The following is a 22,982-nucleotide window of genomic DNA, read 5'->3' on the forward strand; positions in this document are numbered from 1 at the left end:
AGAAAAATCATACTACATAAATCATACTACAGCCCATTAAAATGTTAGCACTAGTTGGAACGGTCATATTGAAAGAGATAAAAGTCCAAACTAGCCTTACATCCTTTTTCTAGAAATCTGGTGTTGAAGATTTCTAAAGACAAGCTCAGTGCTCACATTCTAACTGGCAAGTGCTGTGTGGCTATGCCGTTCTGCAGAGTGACATTTCTCACAGTGAAATGGTAACTGATTTCTTAGACAGTGGCTAACTTACAAGAGATTGCTTTAGTAATACATCTGTAACGGAATGCTTCAGGCAAAATTTTACAATGCTTATGTGAATAGACAGAAGGGCCAGACTTCCCTTTAGGGGCATAATATTGACATCTTTGTTTCACATTCGAACTCCCTCCGGGTCCTGTGCAAAGAACTATCAATCACTGGTGAGTGAAATCCATGATCTGGATTTTAAGAATGTACTTCAGTACTATCTTTTTAAATACTTATAATCAATGTTCTTTTATAGAACTATGAAAATAACTTCTTTCTATACTACTTCAAGTGTACATAACAATACTGCAGGACTCACAAACACAAAATTTTATTCTAGGGAATGTCTTTCCATCAAAAAGCTGATTTACTCAATGAAATAAAAACTACTTAGAAATGCATTTTGCAGAATTATGTCTCACATGACTGTTATTGAAAACTACAATCTTACTCTTCCTAACCCGGTCTACAGAGACACAGAGAAGTCAAAAGACCCATTCAGTAACTACTTTTCACCTCTGTAATAGCCCAGAAGCAACACAATTCAGCTGCACTTCTCAGAGACCACAAGGACATCTTTTATTTTTCTTGTAATTTCTGGAAATTGCATTAAATTATGAGGAATTTTGATCTGTCTGTTAGAAAAGAACTACCTAAAAATCTGACATCACACTTCAAATAGAATTTTCCTTTCAAAAGCTTTAAATTTTTTAATATAAAAATTTGAATGTTTTAAATTGAAATGGTAGAATCCTTCAAGCCTTACCAGACAACAAATTATTTTTTACTCAAAAAAATGTTTAACTTTGAAAAGAAAAGGGCAAAATATCAGTTTGTATGGATTTTTTTAAGAAAACACTTCCACAATTTAGCAATTATCTGATTCCATATATAAAAATACATTTAGATTTGTTTAAGTTTTACTTGAAATGGGCCAAATAGATTTCAACATGAGTGGTTTTATTGCTTGGGAGGAGGAGGAGGTTCTTTTTTTACAAAAGCATGTTTTATTAGTTAATCACACTTGGGAAGCATAAAAAGTAGGTTCATTTATTCCAAGAGCGTAAAGATAAAAAGTTTACATAAACTCATGAGTTCTCTCCTTTGTGTTGTCCTTCCCATCTCGAAATTGTCTTTCATAGAAACATTTTCTAAAAATATGCACAGCTATTTTTTCCCCTGATAGTCCTGTTTATCTAAACATTCTCTCGAGAAAATTGTGAAGATAAAAATTGTATAGGCTAGAAAGCATTAGGGTCTCCATTTTCCTTCAACAAATTCCTCAGTCTTATGTAGAACAATTCATCAGTTACTTTTATTCCCTGAAGAATCTCAGTATTCTCTCTAATGAGCAAAACTAGGCCAACAGAAAAATGTTTATTCAATTAACTTAATGTATGTTTGTCTTGCACTCAACAACACATAAAAACATGTAGGTATTAGTATAAATAAGTTAAATATGAAGTCTATGAAGAAGCAAAGGTTTGATTTTGGAAAAAAATCCTTCAAGTATCTGTACTGCAAGATAGGCCATCAGTAAGCTTTCACACTAAAAAAGGAAAACAACCCAAGTTTTTTTCAAAAGAATGCGAAGAATGAAGCAAAAAGTGGAGAATTTCAGAGTTAACAATCCTGAGTGATAGGAAGGAGAATGAGGTCTACTACTTAAGGAGTAAGAACTGTTCACTTAAAAAGATGACCAACATGAAGAAACAAGATTTAGTCACTCAGTAGATTGAGCAGAGATGTGATAAGACATGGCCTAGAAATATAGAGAAGTCACTGTAAAGAGAAAGAAACTGCACTGTTTTCTATGTTTAACCTGTAGAATCGAAATTTCAATAAGAAAAGAACTAGAATTTTTGAGAGTTAGGAATAGCACACAATTAGTACAGCTGTCAAAAGGAGGTCATGGAATACCCACCAATTTGCAACAATCGTTAAAAAATATTTCTCAAGCATAACAAACCTTGACCTGGATCAGAAGGTTAGACTCTGTCAAGGACTCTTTAAGAAATTTTTTCCCTTCTATCATTTTTACATTTGACATTTACCCTCAACATCCTTAAAATCAGCTTTAGATATCAATAAAGTTCAGCTACAGCTTTACCAGCATCTCAACAGGGAGGAAAGAATGCATGCAGCCAACAGTTGACTGAACCTAAAACTGGGAGGTCTCTCACTAGCAGCCTTCTCCCTGCTTCTCCCTTCAGCCCACTAAGTTCACAGAGAATGACCAATCTTCAAGCAACTAAAGATGGTTGTGCATGCTTTGAGGACATGTACAGTCCATTTACCGCATGAATTCAAGGACTAGCTGTTACTTTTATTATTATTATTTATTATTGTTGTTAGTCAACCTTTGGCAACAGAAAAGGATGAAGATATTTAAAGGATATTTAATATAGCTGTATTGTGTATTTTACAGAGATGTAACACTGGATGGTAGATTGTGCTAATAAGAGGGTCAATCCCTATTTCTTCCTTTTTTTTTTCTTTTTAATTTTATACCAGTTTGCTGAGTTTTTTTCCTGAGATCACTGACTTATGTTATTGTTCCCTCCTGCCTTCCTGTTTTCCCATTTGATTGAGCACCAAGCTTTTCTGTTCTTTTCTTCACTATTTTTCTAGATTAGTCTTAGGTGTATAAGGCCAATAGGCTCTGCTAGATGTGAGATTGCAGGTTTCCACGCAAAGGTTTTCCATTGAGGGCATATAAGATTTGAAAATTTAAAAAAATATGGGAGGTGGGGACAGGTAACAGAGAAAGATTTTGTTCAGAAATTATGCTGTTGTGCATAGTCAGGTTTTTGCAGACTGTGAAAGTCTGTCAGAAATACTACCCTATCCTTTCACAAGTTTCCATTTCTGCAGACAGTAAAAACCAACAGGTTTAAATAAATTCTTTTGGGAGGAATTTCAATCTTCAGGTCGGTCTATTTTCACCTAGGAAATTCTCTGAAACCATTTAGATAAAAAAAGAACAATTCGGAGAGACTATTTGGAAATTACTACTAATTCAGAAAAGGGTGAAATTAAAAGTTTCAACAAAACTTCAGGTTGTATCCCTCCCCTCAAGAACAGGTAGTTCGCCTTTGCAAATTAAAGAGAAAAGAAGGAGACTAGAAAACTCAGTGCAATTAGCAAAAGAAATTAATTTGCATAGTGTAAGCAAACTTTATTTGCATAGTGTAAGTGCTACTTCAGCCTAAGAGGTCTCATATCTTCGCTAGCTGTATCAAACGTGGAAGAATAAAAGGTATGTAATGGACTACTATGGGACAGACAGAAAAAAGAATAACAGATGAATTGTACCAATGTTGTGTAACAAAAAATTCACTTGAAAATTGCATATTACATATAAATGCTTTTATCCACAGATCTCAAATTCTCAAAGTACTTTGGGAAGTCCTAGAGAAATTTTCATTGGTGCCATTCATTGTCAAGGTCTTGAATTACATACCTGCACAGCAACTAATTTAATAATTTAAAAATATGCTAAGATAGATTTGGAGAATTGGGGGTTACACAGGTAAGTAGTCTTAAGATTGTATTCAAGGAATCAAGACTTGTAACATGGGGTACTTGTCATGTTCCCAGTCCAGAGGCATCTTTATTGCTGGCAATGAAAAGGGGGTTTAGCCAGTGCCTACTTCTGCTGCCTTTTATTTCCTGATACCTGTGCAAAAACTAGAAGAAAAACACAAGGAATAACATCTTGATAACACCAGCACGGATAAAATAAGCTTGCCTTTAGACTTCTTCTTCCCCTACTCCCCCTTCCCTTTCGCTTCCCTTCACTCTCCCTTCTCCTTTCCTTGCCCTTCCCTCCCAGTGAGTGGAATAATGATGAGAATGCTATTTTCCTCACATGCCACAGCTTTTTCAGCTCCAAAACCACTTGCAAGGACACATATCACAAAGTTTACCAGTGGGAACAGGATTTTATTGTCTGAATTGTCAGTGAAGAAATTAAGGCACAACTTAAGACCATTTCTTCTTGTCCTATGGCTCATTACTTGAAAAAAGAGAGACATCCCCCTTGCTACAATCTCCTTTCAGGTAGGTGCAGAGAGCAGTAAGGTCTCCCCTGAGCCTCCTTTCCTCCAGGCTAAACAACCTCAGTTCCCTCAGCTCCTCCTCATTAGACTTGTGCTCCAGACCCTGCCCCAGCTTTGTTGCCTTCCAGGAAGAACAGCTCTCCAGAGCTTTGAGGTGCTGGCCCTGGGGCAGTCCCCATGCTAAGGAGGGGGCTGTTTTCAGCACAAATCCAAAACACAGCCTCATAGTAGTTACTATGAATTAAATTAACACTATCCCATTCAAACCCAGTACATTTACTAAACTACATAAAACCCTTTTTCAATGCCAAACTGAACAACATTTAACTCAAAGCTGTAGTTATATGCAGTGTTGCCATGAAACAGTTATTAGTGTTTTATCATATGCATCATCCTTTAAGTGATGCACACACAAAAATTGCCTTACATTGATTATCGTTATCATAAACAGATTTTACCATCTAAGGCAATATAAATCCTGTTACAAACATTAGCTGCAACTGCTGAAGACAAACCATTAAATAGTTGGAATAGTTGCACATTTTACTACATGCTCTTTATATTTATCAAATCAAACACCTTCATAAAGAGAACCTGAGTATATCAAATAGATTATTGCTTACTGTACTAGCAATTTTGAATTTATGAGTCTTAATTTTGAAGCAATTTTTCTGTCACAGAACTGGAGACATTTAACTAAAATACTCCAACAGGAATTTAACAGTGTAAGTTAATGAGTATCCAGTATCTCTACTGGGTGCAATAAGATTCTTCCAGAGTTCATGATATTATGGAAGTAGCTGTCTCCACACTTAATGGGTCATTTCTTCTCTCTGTAACAAGCTTACTGTCTGGATATAAGATAAAGATTTTAGGCTAGATGATCTATTCCATCAAGAGAGGTACTGGTCACTAAATAACAGTTATAAACAGTTATAACAATCAAGAAAACCAGTTTGTCAATTCAACAAACTGCTATAAGGCTTTCCTATTGTTTTACCTAATGTGTTACATTATGTATTGGTCCCTAATCAGCTATGTCCAGAGCATCACAATAAAACAGCAGAATAAAGCCAAAAATCACACCCCAAATTCACAACACATTGTCTTCAGAAAGGGTGCCCATCAGAAAGCATTATAAATAAAGCAAATTGTTGATAAAAATCATTACATTTCTTCTCTTTCACATAATATCTTAGGTATAAATAAACAAAGAGTAACTGTCCATGCAGGATTTCTGTCAGACATTTCTCCAAATACACAAAAAGAGTACTATGTGCTATATAAGCATATGAATAGCAAGAGTTATTAAAAATGTAACCATTCAAAATGTTACTTACACTAACCAGAGCACATAATCTGATAAAACATTTCTGGAAGTACAAAAAGATACACACAAAAAAGAAACTTGGATTTGGTACTTATTCTCTGTGATTCTAAAAATATTGGGATACCTACAGGTTTGTATGTGAGTGGAGGAATATATAATGATAGAACCCACAAGGTGTCCTCTCACAATGGCTTCATGTTATAAGTCACCGGTTCCTTCCAATGCAGCCCTCGAGCTCCAACACATACATCCTAATTCTTCTCAAACATCAATATAAGTTACAAAGGTTTATTTGCTGTAAATGTAGCTAGATTTACAGCTACCCACATCCCTCGTCCTTTTTTATTTTGGTTCCAAACCTGCTTTATTTCAATATTGTAAAAATTACGTTAACACTTCATTTTGCTGTTCTTCATACTGAACAGCTGAAGATATAGATCCCAACTAAAATTTCTTTCATCTTATTTCTCCAATCACCTCAAAACATGGTGACAATTCATATTCTAGCACAGTCTAATTTGTTCCTCTCTAATACAGGAATGTTTTTGCACCATCAGAAGACACAAAATTTAAAAAAACAAGTCCACTGTGAGTAATTTCTTGCAAAAGACTGTAAAAAACAGAAAAATTAAATATTTCATGTAGAAGTCACAGGAATTTACTGGTCATGATATAAATCACTCCCACAACACATTGAACCAAGAAATATTATTTTACCTTGAATGTGCCTATGCTGAAAAGACTATGTATTATACTAGACTCCAAGATGAGGAAGGTACGTGACAGAACCTTTTATTTTGCTTTTCCCTCCATAACAACTCGCTATTGCTGTATTTGTTTTGCCGTACTCAAACCAAAATCTGGTCCTTGCTAATGTTCACTGAGACCACAAGTTCCTTTAAAAAACAGACTGTTCCTGTAACACAGTGGTTTCCACTTGTTAGTGTCACCTGATGACCCCAGACAAAAGAGAACATTCTTTTCTTTATATTCTCATGAATGAAAGGATTCATATCACACAGGAACAGTTCACTTCTAAAACACTGGTTCAAAAATACCACACATTTTAAAGTATTTCAGGTACAACTTTAAATATTATATCTCTAATTATCTTCCTTTATCACCTTACCTTGTTTGACAACTGAGTAGCAACATCTCCCTGTTATTGATCAAAACTTGTAGCAGGACCAGAAAGGCTTTTGCTCGAATAAAAGTTGAAGGACTTTCAAGTAATCGAGTAATTGTAGTCACAAAATCCTTGGTGGAAATAAACACAAATACATGAAAGTTACTCACACCGTATTGTAACACTCTACACATTTAAAATTTCCTCATTTTCTGTGCATTCTGTGTTAGTAAGGCACTTCTAATGTCTCATAAAAAAAAAAAATCCATAAAACACTAGCAAATAAATTCTGCCCAAGACAGACTGTCCCACAGCAAAGCAGCTTTGAACATATTCACAAATGCTAGCGTACCAAGTAAACACTATCTAATGTACTATGTCCAAAATGGTATGAGATTAACTACAAAAGATGATAAAATTTACATTTTAAAATGTCTTACCTTAAACATAGGATATTTGAATATATTTATTTTAAAAGAAGACTGAACTATTTTCAGAATACATAAATATTTAAGCACAAATATGATTAAATTTTTGCCTCTTCATTCCCATATATGCAGGAAGATTAAAAACAACACCTTAGTTGGATACAATCTTGTCTACATCAGACCCCAAATTTTATACAAGATGCTCCAAATAGATGGTGAAACTGTTTCTACCATCTCTGATTGTTCTTATCTAAACTAATTTTATTAAGGGTTCATAAAGTGAACAGCATCTTTTCAAGGAAAAAAACAAAATTAGGACTCGTAAAGAAAAAGGATAGACCACAAGCAGTAAGGAGCCATGACTTTCATAACCCACTGACCATTCTCCATTCCTACAACAAGGTCAATTTATATGTTTCCAAGATTCTTGCTAACTCACTCTTACCTGTAAATCCAAATAAAAGAACAATTTAAAAAGTTTAACAAGGGTAGCGATAAATGAAGAATAACCATAAAATATTTCCCTTCAGAAGTTTAACAACAGTTAGCTGACTGGGCTCTGAAATCACAGCTTTGTTTTTTTCTTCTTTCTTTTTTCACCCTGTATATTGAATGGATTTTCTTCTCTAGTTTCTGGAATGTGGCCTGACAGGTGGAAAGACATGAGATTTATGTGTACTGCCTCAGGTTCCAAGGGAATAAAGCTGAGAATCAGTGGAATGTAAAGGAGTTCTCAAACTATGAATAACATAATTAGGTATTATGAGTTATAAAAGAGGAGAATTATTTATGCTCTGTCCACCAATATCTTGTAACTCCTAAAGTATCAAAGAAAAAAAAAAACAACAACCAAACAAAAAACTATATGGAGTATCTTCTACCTCCAAGGAATAAAAATATCTGCTACTTATATGCACTTGTACAAAGACCAATCGGGCTACTTGCTAAAAATAACAAAATAAAAGAAAAATCCATCCTCAGAGATTATCTTGCTGGCAGCAGTGATGGCACTTTTGGATCAGCTCATGATCAGAATGTCTTGTTCTAAAAACACAAATCCTACTTCAAATCTCTCTTCTTCTCAAAAAAACCAAACCAAACCAAAACAAAAAAAGAACCCAAACCAAGATCAGAATTAAAAACTAAGCCAGAATTTGTAAACTGGCTCTATGTAAGAATTAGACTGAGCAAAATGCCCTCATCAAAAGAAACTACCTTCAAACACTTGAGCTGGATTCTCAAGGGAGTGACACTGCAGAACAAGTGTGCAGTTTACACCTGCATGTTGTGCACAAAGTCTAGAATCCTGCTGTGTGAGGCACATTTAACATAAAAAGCATTATTCAACTTCCTCTTTTGTTGATAGAACAACTGCAAATCAACACTGAACGTAGTTTATTACAGACAGCCTTTGCAACAATTAACTGTACATCTTTACAGAGAACAGAAGAAGAACAGGAGTGCCAGAGTTGGCCAAGAAACAATCAGATTTTACTCGGATATTTACTTGGATGCATTTTAACACTGTCTTCAAAAGCAGTCATAGCAGACAGTAACTACAAAAATCCCAGAAAAACAAACTGATACTAATTATTCTAGAACTGGTTTTCTGTATTTCAACAATTTACTTAATAAACAGAAGAGTTCCTCAATCTTGTGGTTAAAAACTACAAGCTGTGTAAAGTTTCCTGCTTTAAACACTTCAACAGCTCACCGAGTACGACTTGAAGTTCCTCCACTATGAATTTGCAACAGTAAAGTTCTTAATTTACAATCTACTAAAAGCAAAGGTTGAATTTTTAATGAAGTGTGGTTTGTGGTTTAGTTTTTGGTTTGTTGGTTGGTTTGGTTTTTTCTAATGAAATTACTCAAAAGAACAAAAAAAGTTTTCTTGTTACGAAACCCCATAAAACCTCAGACTTAGTCAAAGACTATATATAATGCAACACTGACTGTGCTAACATAAATGGACTTGACAAACCATGTACAGGGACACCATGACAAAGACACAGGCAAGTACAAGCCAAAGCACATCTGACTACTTTGAGTCCTCATGCTCTGGAAAGCAAGGATATTTCAATGTTACATGTTGGGGTTACCATGGGTTAAGACAACATCAGCAATTAAAATTAGTTACATCAGACTTATCTGGGAATATTCTAATCATCTAGCTTAAGAAATAAATGTGACATTTTGGAATTTGCTTTTCTGGCTCGTCTGAGGACTGCAAAACAGCAACGGTTTATCCAAAGAAAATCTGAAGCACATCTTTGCTGAACAGTAGGACTCAATGTGTCTGAAAAGCCAAAAATCAGCAAAATATCTCAAAATACATTAATTAATAATTGTTTCATTGCTATACTTTTCTTCCCTCCCCTGCAACTGTTTGATGTATTCATGGAGACTCTGCAGGGTAAGGACACTCTTCTTCATTGCACTGTCAACTGCGAGAAGATCATGATTTTATATTGTATACCCTTACTAATACTGCAAATCTAGTTTAAAACAAAAGCAAAGACATTTTCAAATTGGCTACACAAGGGGAGAACAGTTGGACCCCTATTTCACTATTTTACTCATTGAATGAATCTTGACAGCCAGATGAAAGTAATTAGTGGTATTTTTATCTACTGTTATAGCGTGTCAAAGATTTTGAGTTCTTTTTCCACACTTTATTTTAAAAACATAATTTCAACTATTTTAGTTTCCAAAAAATAAACTAAAATAGAAAGGCTCTGTATCAGCGAGGGACAAAACCCAGTCCCTTTTCTCTGAAGATTTATACTAGTTACATGATCACAGAACTACACTTGTCCTTGTCTTCTGGCTTTTATTTTGTAAGTGGTTTTTATTGCTGTTCTTGAAGGGAGAAGAAAACAAAGGCAGTCCTAAGTAAGTCTTATAAACTAAGGGAGTTTTTAGACAACACACACAAAGCTAAATTATCTTGAATTTGTATCTTTAAGCATCTTTTAATATGTTGGTTTGCAGTCATATTAAACAGATAGAGAGGTAGTGACAACCCTGTCACTACCTTCTGTGTGACACTGAGGTCCTCCTGCCTCTTAAGCTTTAGTACACAAGAATTCTACAGAAGGTAAAATAATTTGTAGGCCAACACTACCCACTTTTCCCTTCTCTCATTAAGGTGGACTTGTGTGCCATGAGCATGGAATATTGAAAAGTGCATGGAGTATTCAATTCAATGTTCAGCATTAAAATATTATTACTCCGTGTAATGTGATAGCATCTGGCAATTCAATACATGAGCAGGATTACATTTTTAGATCCCATTTAAGAAAAACAGAAATCCAGTTTCTGCTTTCAAAATCCTATAATCTAATTTGAACAAAATAAACATTCTATGAGATAGAGGTTTGTCTGAACCTGTGAGGCAGGTACAGTTACCAAATGTGGGCACATAAAGACCCACTTTACGAGTTTTTAAAGTACAGTGTTTTTCAGCTACAGCTTCGGGTCCTATCCCCACTTCTGTAATTAGTTTGATATATGCCGTTAAAGGAATGTCCATATTTGCCTGTATTTCGATTTTCTAATCTGCAAAATTTGACTAAAATTGTTCGTAAGAGCTGCAGGATTGGAAAGGGAATCCTTTTAGCAATTATTTATAAGAAATTCAGTATCTGTAAGGGAATCCTTTTAGCAATATAAGTCCTATATAATCAAGAAATTCTTCACAGAAAGCATCATGCTGTAGCCATAAGCTTGCTACACATTGCACTCTTTCTCTGAATATTCAAATAAATAATTTTTGACAATATTTCTCTGACTGTACCATCAACTCACACTAATGTGCACTATTAGAAACTGTAACATCATTACAGGACAATTTGCCACCTGTTAGTGCTGTTGTGGAATGTGTGGAAAGCTTAAGGCCAGCTGATACACACTCACGAAATTCTGACAATGGCACAGAAATTACATTTAGGAAAAGAATGAGTGATTTCAGACTGCGAGAAGAGATGGGTGGAGAACAGTAAATTGTTTTAATTTAAATATCATTGTTAAAGCAACATGTAGAGAAACAAAACTCTCCCAACTAATATCCTAATACTCAACACCCTAATACTCTCTCAACTAATACTAATATGTACTAATACTAATATATATTATTATAGTGAAGATGATTGTCAGGTTACAACATACATTGTAACAGAGTTTTTGATGAAAACAAGAGCTAGAAGTTCTACTCTCTTTGTGATTTTTATCTTTTCCAAGGAGAGGGAGATTACTTTTATTTATGGACTGTGCAGACATACTGCCAAAAAAATAAACACCGTTTCTCTAAACACAGAATAATTTGGTGATAAAAATATAAAGCTTTGAATCACCTCTACCAAAAATTATATTAGACATATATCAAACCTAGAAGTTTTATTCAGTGACACTAAGAAGAAAACCCTAAGGTATTAAAATGCTAGACATTTTAATGTCTGCAAGACATTTCACTTACAAATTGGCCTAAGATCTTTTAAGGAGAGCATAAAGTACAGCTTCGGATTCAATCAGGACACTCATTATTTTCCCTTTTAAATGGCTAAAAGAGCTATGTCAAATAGCTATCCTTACCCATTCCTTATTGATTTTACTTAGGACCATTATCAGTTATGGTCAGAGTTTTCTGAATTGATTGAATTCTAGCTGCAGTAACAATGTATACACCCATTAGTACCATTTCTTGAAGTTCTGTGAGAGAGAAAGAAAAACTATACACCTTATTATTTAGATTTTAAGCAAATAAAAATATAAAATAAACACATTCATCATTTTCTGCTATTTAGATATGTAAATGTCACTAGGTTAAACATTTTGAAAACCCAAAACCACTAGCAGAGTAAACTTTAACTTTTCCTTAGTGAAACTCCATGCCACTGAATAATATTAATCTGAAATCAAACCTTTTCTTGAATCAATCTCTGTAGATGAATCCCACATGACAACATTGCTGAAAACATAGTAAGCATGTACTGCTGAATTTTGCATATTCCATTTGCCAAGGAATTTAGTACGGCTGTTAATCCCACTTTTTCAATGACACTCTGGAAAGCACTAGGTGAGGAGCGAGTAATTCTGCATAAAGCCTACAAAAGTAAAAAAAAAATTGTTATTTATTTTGTTATTATCTCAAGAAAGATAATGGAAATTAAAAGTAGGTGGTGAATTTTCCAGTAGTTTAGGAATATAAGGAATCCATACAGATTCATTCATAAGATTAAGGGAAAGATTAGGGGAAAGATTAGGGATATTAGGGGAAAAGACTACTTATTTTTAGAGACTTGGAATTCTTCTAAATATAGTGCTATACACTCCATACAGCTGAAATTCAAATATTTGCTACACCAACGCCAACATCAAACAGAGTCACTCTTTTCCTCTATAGAAGAATAATATTGGAGTAGCACATGTCCATGCTTGAGTCTTTTGTCAAGCACAGAATGTTGGCAGCATCAGATAACACTGTAGTAGCAAGGAGTACAGGGAGCAGAAATTACAGACATGGCACACACTACAGAAATTCTAGCCCCCCTAAAAATGGGCATTTTCTCTCTCTCCGCTCATGGACCATAATCTGATATGTTCACTGTCTAGAATCTATACTACTTCAGATCTAGATACTCGTCATGGAACATTGGTTAGTATAATAAACATGCAAACTGTTCTCAAAATGGTTGATTTGCACAAATGAGTGATTAAATTCCAACAGAAAAAGCAGACAAGTGACCATGCTCCAGTGAAGTGAGCACAAACCTGTTCAGTGTTTACTAACTTAGTTATTTCCTAACAAACATTACCAAACTACCTCCAGGGTGGATTCATCTCCAAGTCAGCTTTTCCTTTTGATACCTGTGAAAATGCAACCTTCAAGATATTGTAACTGCTTTTGTTCTCTACAGATAAAGATAAAAAGACTCTTTAAACACTAAAAATTTCTTTTTCTTTGGCTTGAATGTACTGTTAGGATAGGAGAACAGCTTATGTCAATTATTTGATTCACATGAAAATCTGAATTGATTTTCAGGAAAAACTTTGAAGGTGGTTTTCTTCTATGAAAAGTAGGTAATATTTACAATTTCTTTGTTCTCTTCAGACCACCTATATTTAGAAATTGCTGCTTATGTGGTGTGCACTCAATAGTGAGGTCTCTTTTAAGAGAAACTGTAGTCATTACACACACAGAATACTATCACTAGAGAAAAGCTTTCCATGTAAGAACCTCAGAAACTGCCCAGTTCCCCAGTGCATAAATATTGCAACTTACTATACATGTTACTGCATTTAACATCCCTAGCTGAGCAAGAAGCCCATAAAGATCAGGTTGCTCTATCACAGTTGCAGGAACAAGAGGTGAAGGAACTAAGGAACTGAAAATCTATGATACTTTCAATCACTTGGAAGAGACCACACAAACACCAGCACTGTTTGACTAAACTGAGCAATTAATAAAGCCTTATTGACTAGTATGTAGTGGTAGCAGATAATAGACAAAAAAAGAGAAAAAGAAAGAAAAAAAAGAGGGGCAAACTAGGCTACAATAAGCTCTTCAGGCTTTAGCTTTATCTTACACATTTTTTGCTAACTTCCACTTAAGATGCATGAAGATTTTCTTCTCATCGGTAGTACTTGAGAGAGGCTAGATATCCATAACATCAACACTAAGACAAAGAAAAGATTTCTTAGTGACTCACCTCAACCTTAAAGCCTTGGGAGCATCGAATGATCTGGGATCTCAAAACAGGCTGAGGATAGAGTGGGACAAACAACACAATTTCTCATAGTCACTAGACACTTAATTTAAGGGCAAAGTGTGCAAACTGTATGGCACTGACGATAACCTCAGAGCCCATGGCTACAGAAGGCCGTAGTGCATCTACACTGATGACAAGTTTATCCTTGACAATCAGAAGTATAATTCTGCATATTACTGGACAGAAGAAAGCTCTTGCCCACCTCAAGCATATTATACTGTCCAAGAAGAAACCGACTTTTCAATAGCAAAAAAACCAAAAGACAAACCCACACATTTCCTCTGATGATCTTTCTTTGCTCATTGTCTAAATGTTATTGAGACAGACAGTTTCTCTGGGATATGCTGGTCACTGTGGTACACAAAATAGGTATAACTGGCCAACTGGGCCCTGCAAATGGAGCAGTTCTGGAAGTCTGCTGTAGGAGTCAACAGAATGGTAAATGAAAAAGCAAAGTTCTCCAAGTGGATAGGCAGAGAAACAGGAATAAAACTTCAGGATGAACTGAAAGAGATAAAAATAAAGGGCTATGACCTAATAGTAAAAAAATAACAAGTGCCCAGTCTAATGATTGACAAGAACAGAAAGCACAAGATATGCAACATCCCTTATAGCAAAAGTAGTGGTAGGAAAGAAGATCAAGCAGGTTACTTTAAAAACCCAGTAAGTAAAGGAAATTATAACTCTAATCTTAAGTCTTTTACTATATATACAGTCATGATGTAAGCATAAAACTCACAGCTCAAACAGGTACAGTATCAAAAAGACCCTGTCTGGAAAAGCAGTCTAATAGACACTCACACATATACTTTACATATTTAGAGACTGACAATTCTCTATCCATAAAAGTCCTAAGAGTGTTTTTGCAAAGAATTTCAGGTGCAAAGGTTTCTGTAACATGTATTTTACTCAATAAGTTTCCTGTTCTAAAACGTCAAGACATTTTCCCAATATTTGAGCAGTTTATGTCTCAGGCAAGACTCTGCCATAAATACACGAGATAAATAATTAATAAATACATATATGTTTTAAATTATCAGTTTATCCTACTATTTATTTCTTCAGCCACATATCAGATATATTTTTAATTCTCTCTCTTTTATTGCCTCAGTGCTAGATGTGTCTACCTGCACAGTGCTGCAGGAGAAAGGCTACCATTTCCCATCTGGGAGGCCAACAGTAAACTCATCAGTGAGCCTGACCTCTGCTTAGGAAATGAGTATCCACTTATCACACTTCATTTAAAATAAGACAACCTATTGTTCAGTTCTAAAATATTACCTGTATTGGTGGGTAATGCTTTTGTTTTGTCAACAAGAGATATGGTTAAAGTCACAGATCTGCTAAGTATTTTCTATCTCACAAGTCCTTTTGTTCCAAAACTTTTTCTTCCACAACATAGCTCTGTTTGTCCTGTTATCATCCTATATTACCTTAAAAATTCAGTGCAAAGCCTAGCCCTGACAATTTTATAGAAAGTAACATGATGATATCAAATGTCTTCTAATTAAGTCTGTGATAAGAGAACAAACACTTCTTGTTTAAAACATCATACAAAAAAGTAATTTCAACTTTGCAAAAATTTAATTGATTCTTTGAAAGTTTAAACTTTTCAAACATACCTCATGATCACCGGCATAAGAAAATACATGTTCCAGAAAATGATGAATCACAAGGACTTTTCATAAGCATGGAACTGTAATGCGTGCACTTTTCAGTTTCAGAAATTTTTAAAACATATTTTAATGTAGTCTGAAATATAAATACACACACACACACAGCAAACATGCTCAAACATGTTTCAGTGTCAATTCAGAATGTTTTTCAACGCCAAAACATTTCTATGTCACAGAAGGAAATTCCTTACCGAAACAGCAGTTATCTTCAAAGAATCTACTGCAGAATGTGTGAAAAGGTACCACAAGACAGGTCCAATTTCTCCTGTAATAAATCCTTGTGCATGGCATGCACGAGTAGTGCAAACATTTTCAATTATCTTTGCTGCCAAATGGTTCACTACCCGGTCTTCCTGTAAGAAGGAGAGGAAAGGGAAACTCATATACAAATGTTTCTAATATTTCTGATTTGTTTTTAAACTACCACCTATGTCCATGTATATTGTCTTGGTGTGGTTTCTTAATTTTATTTGACACTTGCCAAAGTAATTTCAGAGGAAACCTCATGTTGTGACCAAGTTATGTTTACAGATCCTACTTCCCTCCACTTTGCCTTCTAATGCAAAGAATGTAGTACAAGTATAACTTAGTACTAAACCTTTCGGCTCCAAATGACCACACCAAATTAAACGCAGTCATTAAAAATTAAAAGCTTTTGTTATGTTAGAGGTGTTCCATGAGCAGTACTTTCTGAATGAATGAATATGTGTCAAAACTCATCAATACAACAGGCTCTGAATAGCAAGATTATAGATATACAGTTACATTAGGGAAAAATTAAATTAATTTCATTAAACCCTCTTTATTCAGAAGAGTCAACAATCCCTGGGATAAAGAAAAAGCCTTCTTGCAACTTAACACCCTTCTCTTCTTCTCCTGAAACAGACAATCCTGAACAATGTTTAAGACAAATTATTGTGTCCCATTTACTACATGAATTCCTAAACTTCCATAAGAGGTTCTGAATCCTGAGTATTTTTAATACTAATTAAATCATTTTATCTGCGAACTCATTTGTGGAGAGCCACTGTACATGCAGCTCTAATATCTATGTAATACTATTCATACTACAATGTCTCCATGGAATAAAAAACGTCATGTCAGATTAATCACGAGCAATCAGCACATCATGAACATCACATGGCAGCAGTTTTTTCTCAAGAAAACTGTTACTGACTCAAATGAAAGCTTAACTTAATACATACCAGTTAAAAGCAGTCTACTTTTTCTCTCTCTCTTTTCCCTCTAATTTCTTTAGTATCTCTTCTTTCTTCTTTTTTCCTCACTCTGCTTTCACTTAAAATCAGTATTTAACAGAACTGGAAGATATATTGCTGGTGCTTTTTTGGCTATGCATTGCTTCACCTCATCTCAGTCTTTAATTACAGAACAAATGAAGTCTTTCAACAATGTCTTAAATGGCACTCTTGAATTCACCAAGAGTGAATTTTAATGTAAGAATTTGTCCTCATAGCCTGGCTTCACAAATAATTCATCATAATGTCTAATTGATTTCTTTCTTAAACTAATCTCTAATATTATCCTGCTAACCTTTGGATTTCTGACATTTATCTTTACAATCAGAGCCAACAACAACTTTGAGCAATGACAATGAGACCTTTCAGAAAGCAGTACAAAAGCCTTCCCAAAGGGGAGAACTTCATTAAAAATATACTCAATAGCTACTCTTCCTTCTACTGACTTAGGTATTTTAAAATATAGATACTGATGTAGATATATTTGGAAACCCTAGTATAATGCTGTAAAAAAAAAAAAAAGAAAATTTTGTATTCATCATTTTCATGCTAATCCTTCCTGTTCCTCCAAAGAACTGCAGATCTACTCAGAACAGTTAAAAGAAATACCGAAGCCAATTTCCATCTAAATCAGTTACACTCTTTTATAAAACTTCACTGATTTCTGTGGTCTTCCTTCTGATTCACAGACCAGAGGATTTAGGCTTCTATCTTTTTACAGTTTTCATTAATGCAATAAATTGCATCATTTTGATCTATTAAAGACCTAAGTATACAAATATTTATACATGTTTACCAAATTAAAATTCTCAAAACCTTTTATGAATAATGTTCAGTTTTAATCTTTTTCTGTGAATTATACTTATGAATTTCAGTCTTTTTTTTTTTTGAACAGTTAGGGTAAAAATACATGGATTATCAAACTGACTGTATGCATGTAACAATCCAATCCATTACTGAAACATTAATAGTCAAGTTAAGTCTCTCTTATATTGGATGTGAATACTAAGAATGCCAATTGGGACTCCAATCCTACTTTAAGCAGGCATAAACACTTAATAAATGAACTATAATCTCATTAATTAATCATAATCAAAGCAATATACAGCAGATAATAGTTATCATTAATGTAAACAAATTTTACACCTGAGGAGGGGTTTTGACAAGGTTGTTGGCTTCAGCAGCAGAGCATCTTGATTTTCCCTTGTCAGACAGGTACTGTACAGTCTCAGTACCACAATGTTCTCCCATTCTTCAGGGATTAAAATGGAGGGGAGCCATGTAGTCTCCACTTCATTCCAAACTCTGTTCTGTTTCTCTGAGCAGATGTGTATCATTGTATTGGGGAGCATGTCAACCTCAGTCCATCCAGGGAGTTGCAGTTGCTTTTTACCCTAAAATTCTGAATCCCCTCTAGGTTTAACTCTATCCATCATCCCACAGTGGTCTTTAACATCTTCACAACAGGAAGCGAAGGGGCAGGTACTGATCTCTTCTCTCTGGTGACAACTAACAGGAACAGCATGAAGCTGAGGGGAGGTTTATGTTGGATATTAGAAAAAGCTTCTTCACTCAGAAGGTAGTTGGGCACTGGAACAGGCTCCCCCCAGGGAAGCGGTCACAGCACCAAGCCTGGCACAGTTCAAGAAGCATTTGGCCAATGCTCTCAGCCACATGGTGTGACTCTTGAGGTGACCTGTGCTGGGTTTAGGGTTGGACTCAATGATCCTTGTGGGTCCTATCCAAACTGTGACATTATATGGTTCTATGATCTTTTTATGTTATACTATATATATATATGTGTGTGTGTGTGTGTGTGTGTGTATACACATACACTTGAGTAACCACATAATACTGATAAAGAAACATTAAAAGCTGAAAGATTCAGCAAGTAACACTGTATTCCATCATTCTTATAAATCAACTTCCATACACTTTTTCCTTTTATCTAAAGAGAGAATAAAAAGAAACTACACACATAATGACTTGATGAAGTAAAGCTGTGTCCCCCTGAGAATTCATGATTCTAAGAATTAAATCTCATTTTGGCAACAATTTGCAATATAAAGCCTTCACAGAGAAGAATGAATACATAGGAAAAAACCTTGTAAACACCTTTTGCAGAAAAAATGTTTTACAATTCTGGCAATAAACTAGAGAATTGATATCTAAAGAAGAAATAAAAGTAATACTGTATATGATTCACAGTATTACTTTTATATTATAGGCAATTCTGCCAGTAAAGTAAAAAACTGAAGACAAAAAAAGAAATAAAAGTGAGAATATATATGATTCAGACTGACACTGTGATACTCTAGGCTATATTATACTTTCTGAGAAAACAGTTATGAATTTATTCTGCTCTCCTCTAAATTTTCCTTTCTCCTCCAAGTTCACTGTAAAGGAACTATTCTCACTAAGAATTTACATTATAAAACATACTGCCTTATATTATATATTGGCAATTATTTTTTAAAGTTTTCTTTTATTATTATTAAAATTCCTCATCTGTTCAGAACCAAAGCCCTCAGACTTATAGCTTGCTCCCTAATAAAGGAAGAAGTCCATATGAAAGAGGGAAATATGTACTATATAGCTTACTGGCAAGCTCTAATTTATTAAAAATCTTGCTTACACAGTACCTTGCACATTCAAGAAACAGAAAATTATCCTTTATAAACTCATTCACTATTTCTGACTCAAATACATTCTCCAGGTGCCACTCTTTGAAATGAGAGGATTATGCCCATTTTAAGAGCCAGAAACAGCTAATGAGCTATAGCTGTATATATTTATCTGTGCAAGTGTATTGCCTGTATATAATTTTTTTGAGATTCTATGAAGTTATTACTAAAATTGCACATAATTGTGTGCTTTATATTCACATGCCATTTGTAAGCAGAAATGGACAGATATCAAGCTCCTGAAAGATTTTTCAATGGTTCCAATTTTAAGAAGACTGAAAAGGAGGTTTGCACACAGCTTCTGGCACCACAGTCTAGTTTCAGTAAACAACCTTGTCAAAGCACCATAATCCAGACCAAATCAAAGAAGAGAAAATTAAAAAGACATCAAAAAGTAGTTTGAATATGGGAAAGACTATCAGTTCTAAGACGAGAGAGGATCTGAAGGAAGGGAGGTGCCAGTGTAAGAGAGAAAAGAGTGGAAGCAGAAAGGTGAAAGGATTGACTGGAATATAACTGTGAAGAGGAACAGACGTAAAGCAGAAATGAAAGCTGAGACTCCATTTAGTTAAGATTAGGTTGAACCTTAAATGTCATAACAAAGAACAAAAAAACATATGTAAGTCAATGATGAGATTCAGATAAGAAACAGGATGATTCATTAGGTGTCAAGTACCCAATGGCTACTTGAGCAACAGAGTTTTGAATAAACTAAGTAAAATGGATGAAAGGAAAAGGGTAGTCACATTAGCGTTAGATACTTAATATTAAATAAGAATATCCTTTCTGAGCCAGAAAGTATCTTTCATGACTGGATAACATAAGAACTGTAAGAGCTAATAAGCACTTTATCTGCAGAAATCAGGACCCTGCTATCTTAAGTGACTGCACACAAATATTTAGAAGTTGAACTTAGACACAAATAGAGATGCCTGGAATGGGCATTTTGTGTCACTGTTGGAAACAGTTGTTGGAAAAGATTACTAAATAAATACCAGAATATTTACTACATGCATTCTGACAGGTTGCAACATTATACCAAAACTAAACATGTCAAATTAAGCTTATCATTTACTTATTTATGAGTGTACCAATTTCCTTATTTTGACACATCATTGAACACAACTGTTCTTTGCCTGAGTTGAAAATCAGCTTCTATCTCAAGTTACCAACACTGAAGTGCAGGAAATCTGAACTTGTGATCTCCTACAGATAAAAGACTTTCCCAATCTTCTACTCCACCACCCTAAAACTCCTTTCACTGACACATACACTTTTTTGTCACTGTTGAATTTTCAGGCACAGAACACATGTGGAAATGATACCGCCTGCATTTTCTGAACATTTTGTTCCTTTACTGGCAAACAAAAGGGACAAACACGTTTCAAACTCCTTTCTGCTCTACTGTTCTGTTTCAGAGGGCAATTCTGCTTTGATACTGACACATCCTATAAAACTTCAGAAATCCAAAAGTGTTTCAGAGTAGTTCGTAATGACATTGAAGAATAGTGAACCTACCTCACAAAACGCAAAGCTATATGAAGTCTAGTATTGAATGACACAAACTGGTTTTATCTTCTTGAACTCTTATTAAATACATTAAATAAAGCTTCTTAACTGGCAACAAAAAATACTACTAGAGTATTTATAGTGCATATATAATACACTGTGGTAATTCAGACTTAATTACGAAGTTAGTTTGCCACTTCCATAAATACTGAGACAATATACACATAATCACTCCAGAAAACATCCTGATGTAAAATTTAATTAAATGAGCTTAGAACAATTTGAATTAATTTATTACTTTAATAAATTTCAATTATTTTTAATTACTAATGTTAGAATGCAAAGCTTACCTAGATGTAATAAATTCTTAGATCAGGGAAATTTATTGAATAAATTCTAGATGACAGGCTAAAATGTAAAATAAAGAAATACAGCAGCCAAGATCTTGAGCTGCAGCCAAAGAACATTAAGCACAGTGAAGGAAGTTTAGACAATATTTTCAGGATTTTCTTATCCAGTGCTTTACTAGTTGAAGCAACAAAATTTACATGTAACCTCATTTTAGTTTTAAGTTAGATCTTAAAAAATCTAGATTGCTCATTTTAACTATTTTTATTATCTCCTGTTTTGCAACAAGATGGGGGCAAGGAAGTGTCATTCACACACTCCTCTGCATATCAGCCAGTAAGCAATGTGAGCCACTCACTGCTTGGACAAGGTTCAAAACCCATAAACTTACACTCAAACAAAAAACCTCAAACAAAACCCCACAACATATTAGAGCCTGTATATTTGGTTAGCAAAGAGAGCATTGATTTGAAAACTGGAGACATTAAAAATGCAACAAGAAGAGTTTCTATTGGTACATCAGTAACAAAAGTAAGATTGAGGAAAATTGAGTTCGTGGCTGAATGAGGTGGGGCCAAAGAACACAGAAAAGTCTCAGGATGTCAGTACCTTCTCTGCCTCAATCTCTAGTCTCAGTCTAAGATAGGGGAGTATGCCTACAGGAGAGGAAGGCACAGGTATGGAACATTTAAGCAAACTGAATGTGAATAAGTCCACTGAACCAAAAAGGGTGCAGCCAAATGTGCCGAGGAAGGCAGTCAGCACAGTTTTGAGAGAGCACACATCTTCAAGTTTGTGGGGATCAGGAGATACTCCTGTTCACTGAGGGTGTGGGGCAAAGGGTGTGCCCACCAGAGGGCAAGAAGAGGAATTCCAAACTCTGGCTCTGTAAAAATCACACAGCAAGTTTTCCTGGATTCTACTTGTAGGTGCATGATGGTCAAGAAGACTAGTAAAGTTAGAACAGGTTTATAGAGAGCAAAACCCACCTGACCAACATGACAGGCTTCCCTTACACAGTTATGGGCTCAGTGGACCAACAGGGGGCAGTGGGTTTAATTTACTTTAGCTTTAACAAGGCTGTCCAAATGGTTTCCTAAAAGTAACCAAATAGCAAAGACCTAGATTTAAGTGAACAAAAAGATATGTAGAAAGCCAGTTGGAATGCAATTAGAAGCTGGCATTATTTTGACGGGAAGTTGGACCACAAAATCTTCAAAGGTCCAAACTAATTTTTTCATATTACTTAATTCCTTTTAAAAATAAAAAGATGAAAGGTACTTAATCCTAATTTTCTTTACATGTGACCACAGTTTGTGTTTTATTCTCTGTGAAAAAGACTGTTTGAATGTAAGTAGAAAACATTCAACATGCTCTCTACCATAACATATCAGGCAATGACTGAAGGAGTAATCCTGAACATTAGGGATTTTTCTTCCAGTTATCATCCTGGTAGCACTCGGTTGGACTCACACTTGAATATCAATATCTTTCTTGTACAGAGGAGCCCAAAACTGAACACTGTACTCCAGATGTGGTCTCATTAGC

At 34.8% G+C, this 22,982-nt stretch overlaps 1 protein-coding gene across 6 annotated transcripts in view; it reads right to left on the minus strand.

The window, feature by feature from the left end:
• The window catches only part of ULK4 (unc-51 like kinase 4), a 219,654-nt gene that overhangs the window by 145,241 nt on the left and 51,431 nt on the right, over nt 1–22,982 (minus strand). For all 6 annotated transcript variants that reach the window (XM_018075381.3, XM_029961913.1, XM_029961914.1 and 3 more), the window contains exons 20-22: nt 15,829–15,990; nt 12,114–12,296; nt 6,770–6,897 (exon numbers count right to left, since the gene is read on the minus strand). In XM_018075381.3, the coding sequence (XP_017930870.2) occupies nt 6,770–6,897; nt 12,114–12,296; nt 15,829–15,990 (473 nt within the window). The remainder of the gene's footprint in view (nt 1–6,769; nt 6,898–12,113; nt 12,297–15,828; nt 15,991–22,982) is intronic.

Source organism: Manacus vitellinus, unplaced genomic scaffold (genome assembly GCF_001715985.3).
Source record: "Manacus vitellinus isolate BGI_N305 unplaced genomic scaffold, ASM171598v3 scaffold_3_pilon, whole genome shotgun sequence".
NCBI lineage: Eukaryota > Metazoa > Chordata > Aves > Passeriformes > Pipridae > Manacus > Manacus vitellinus.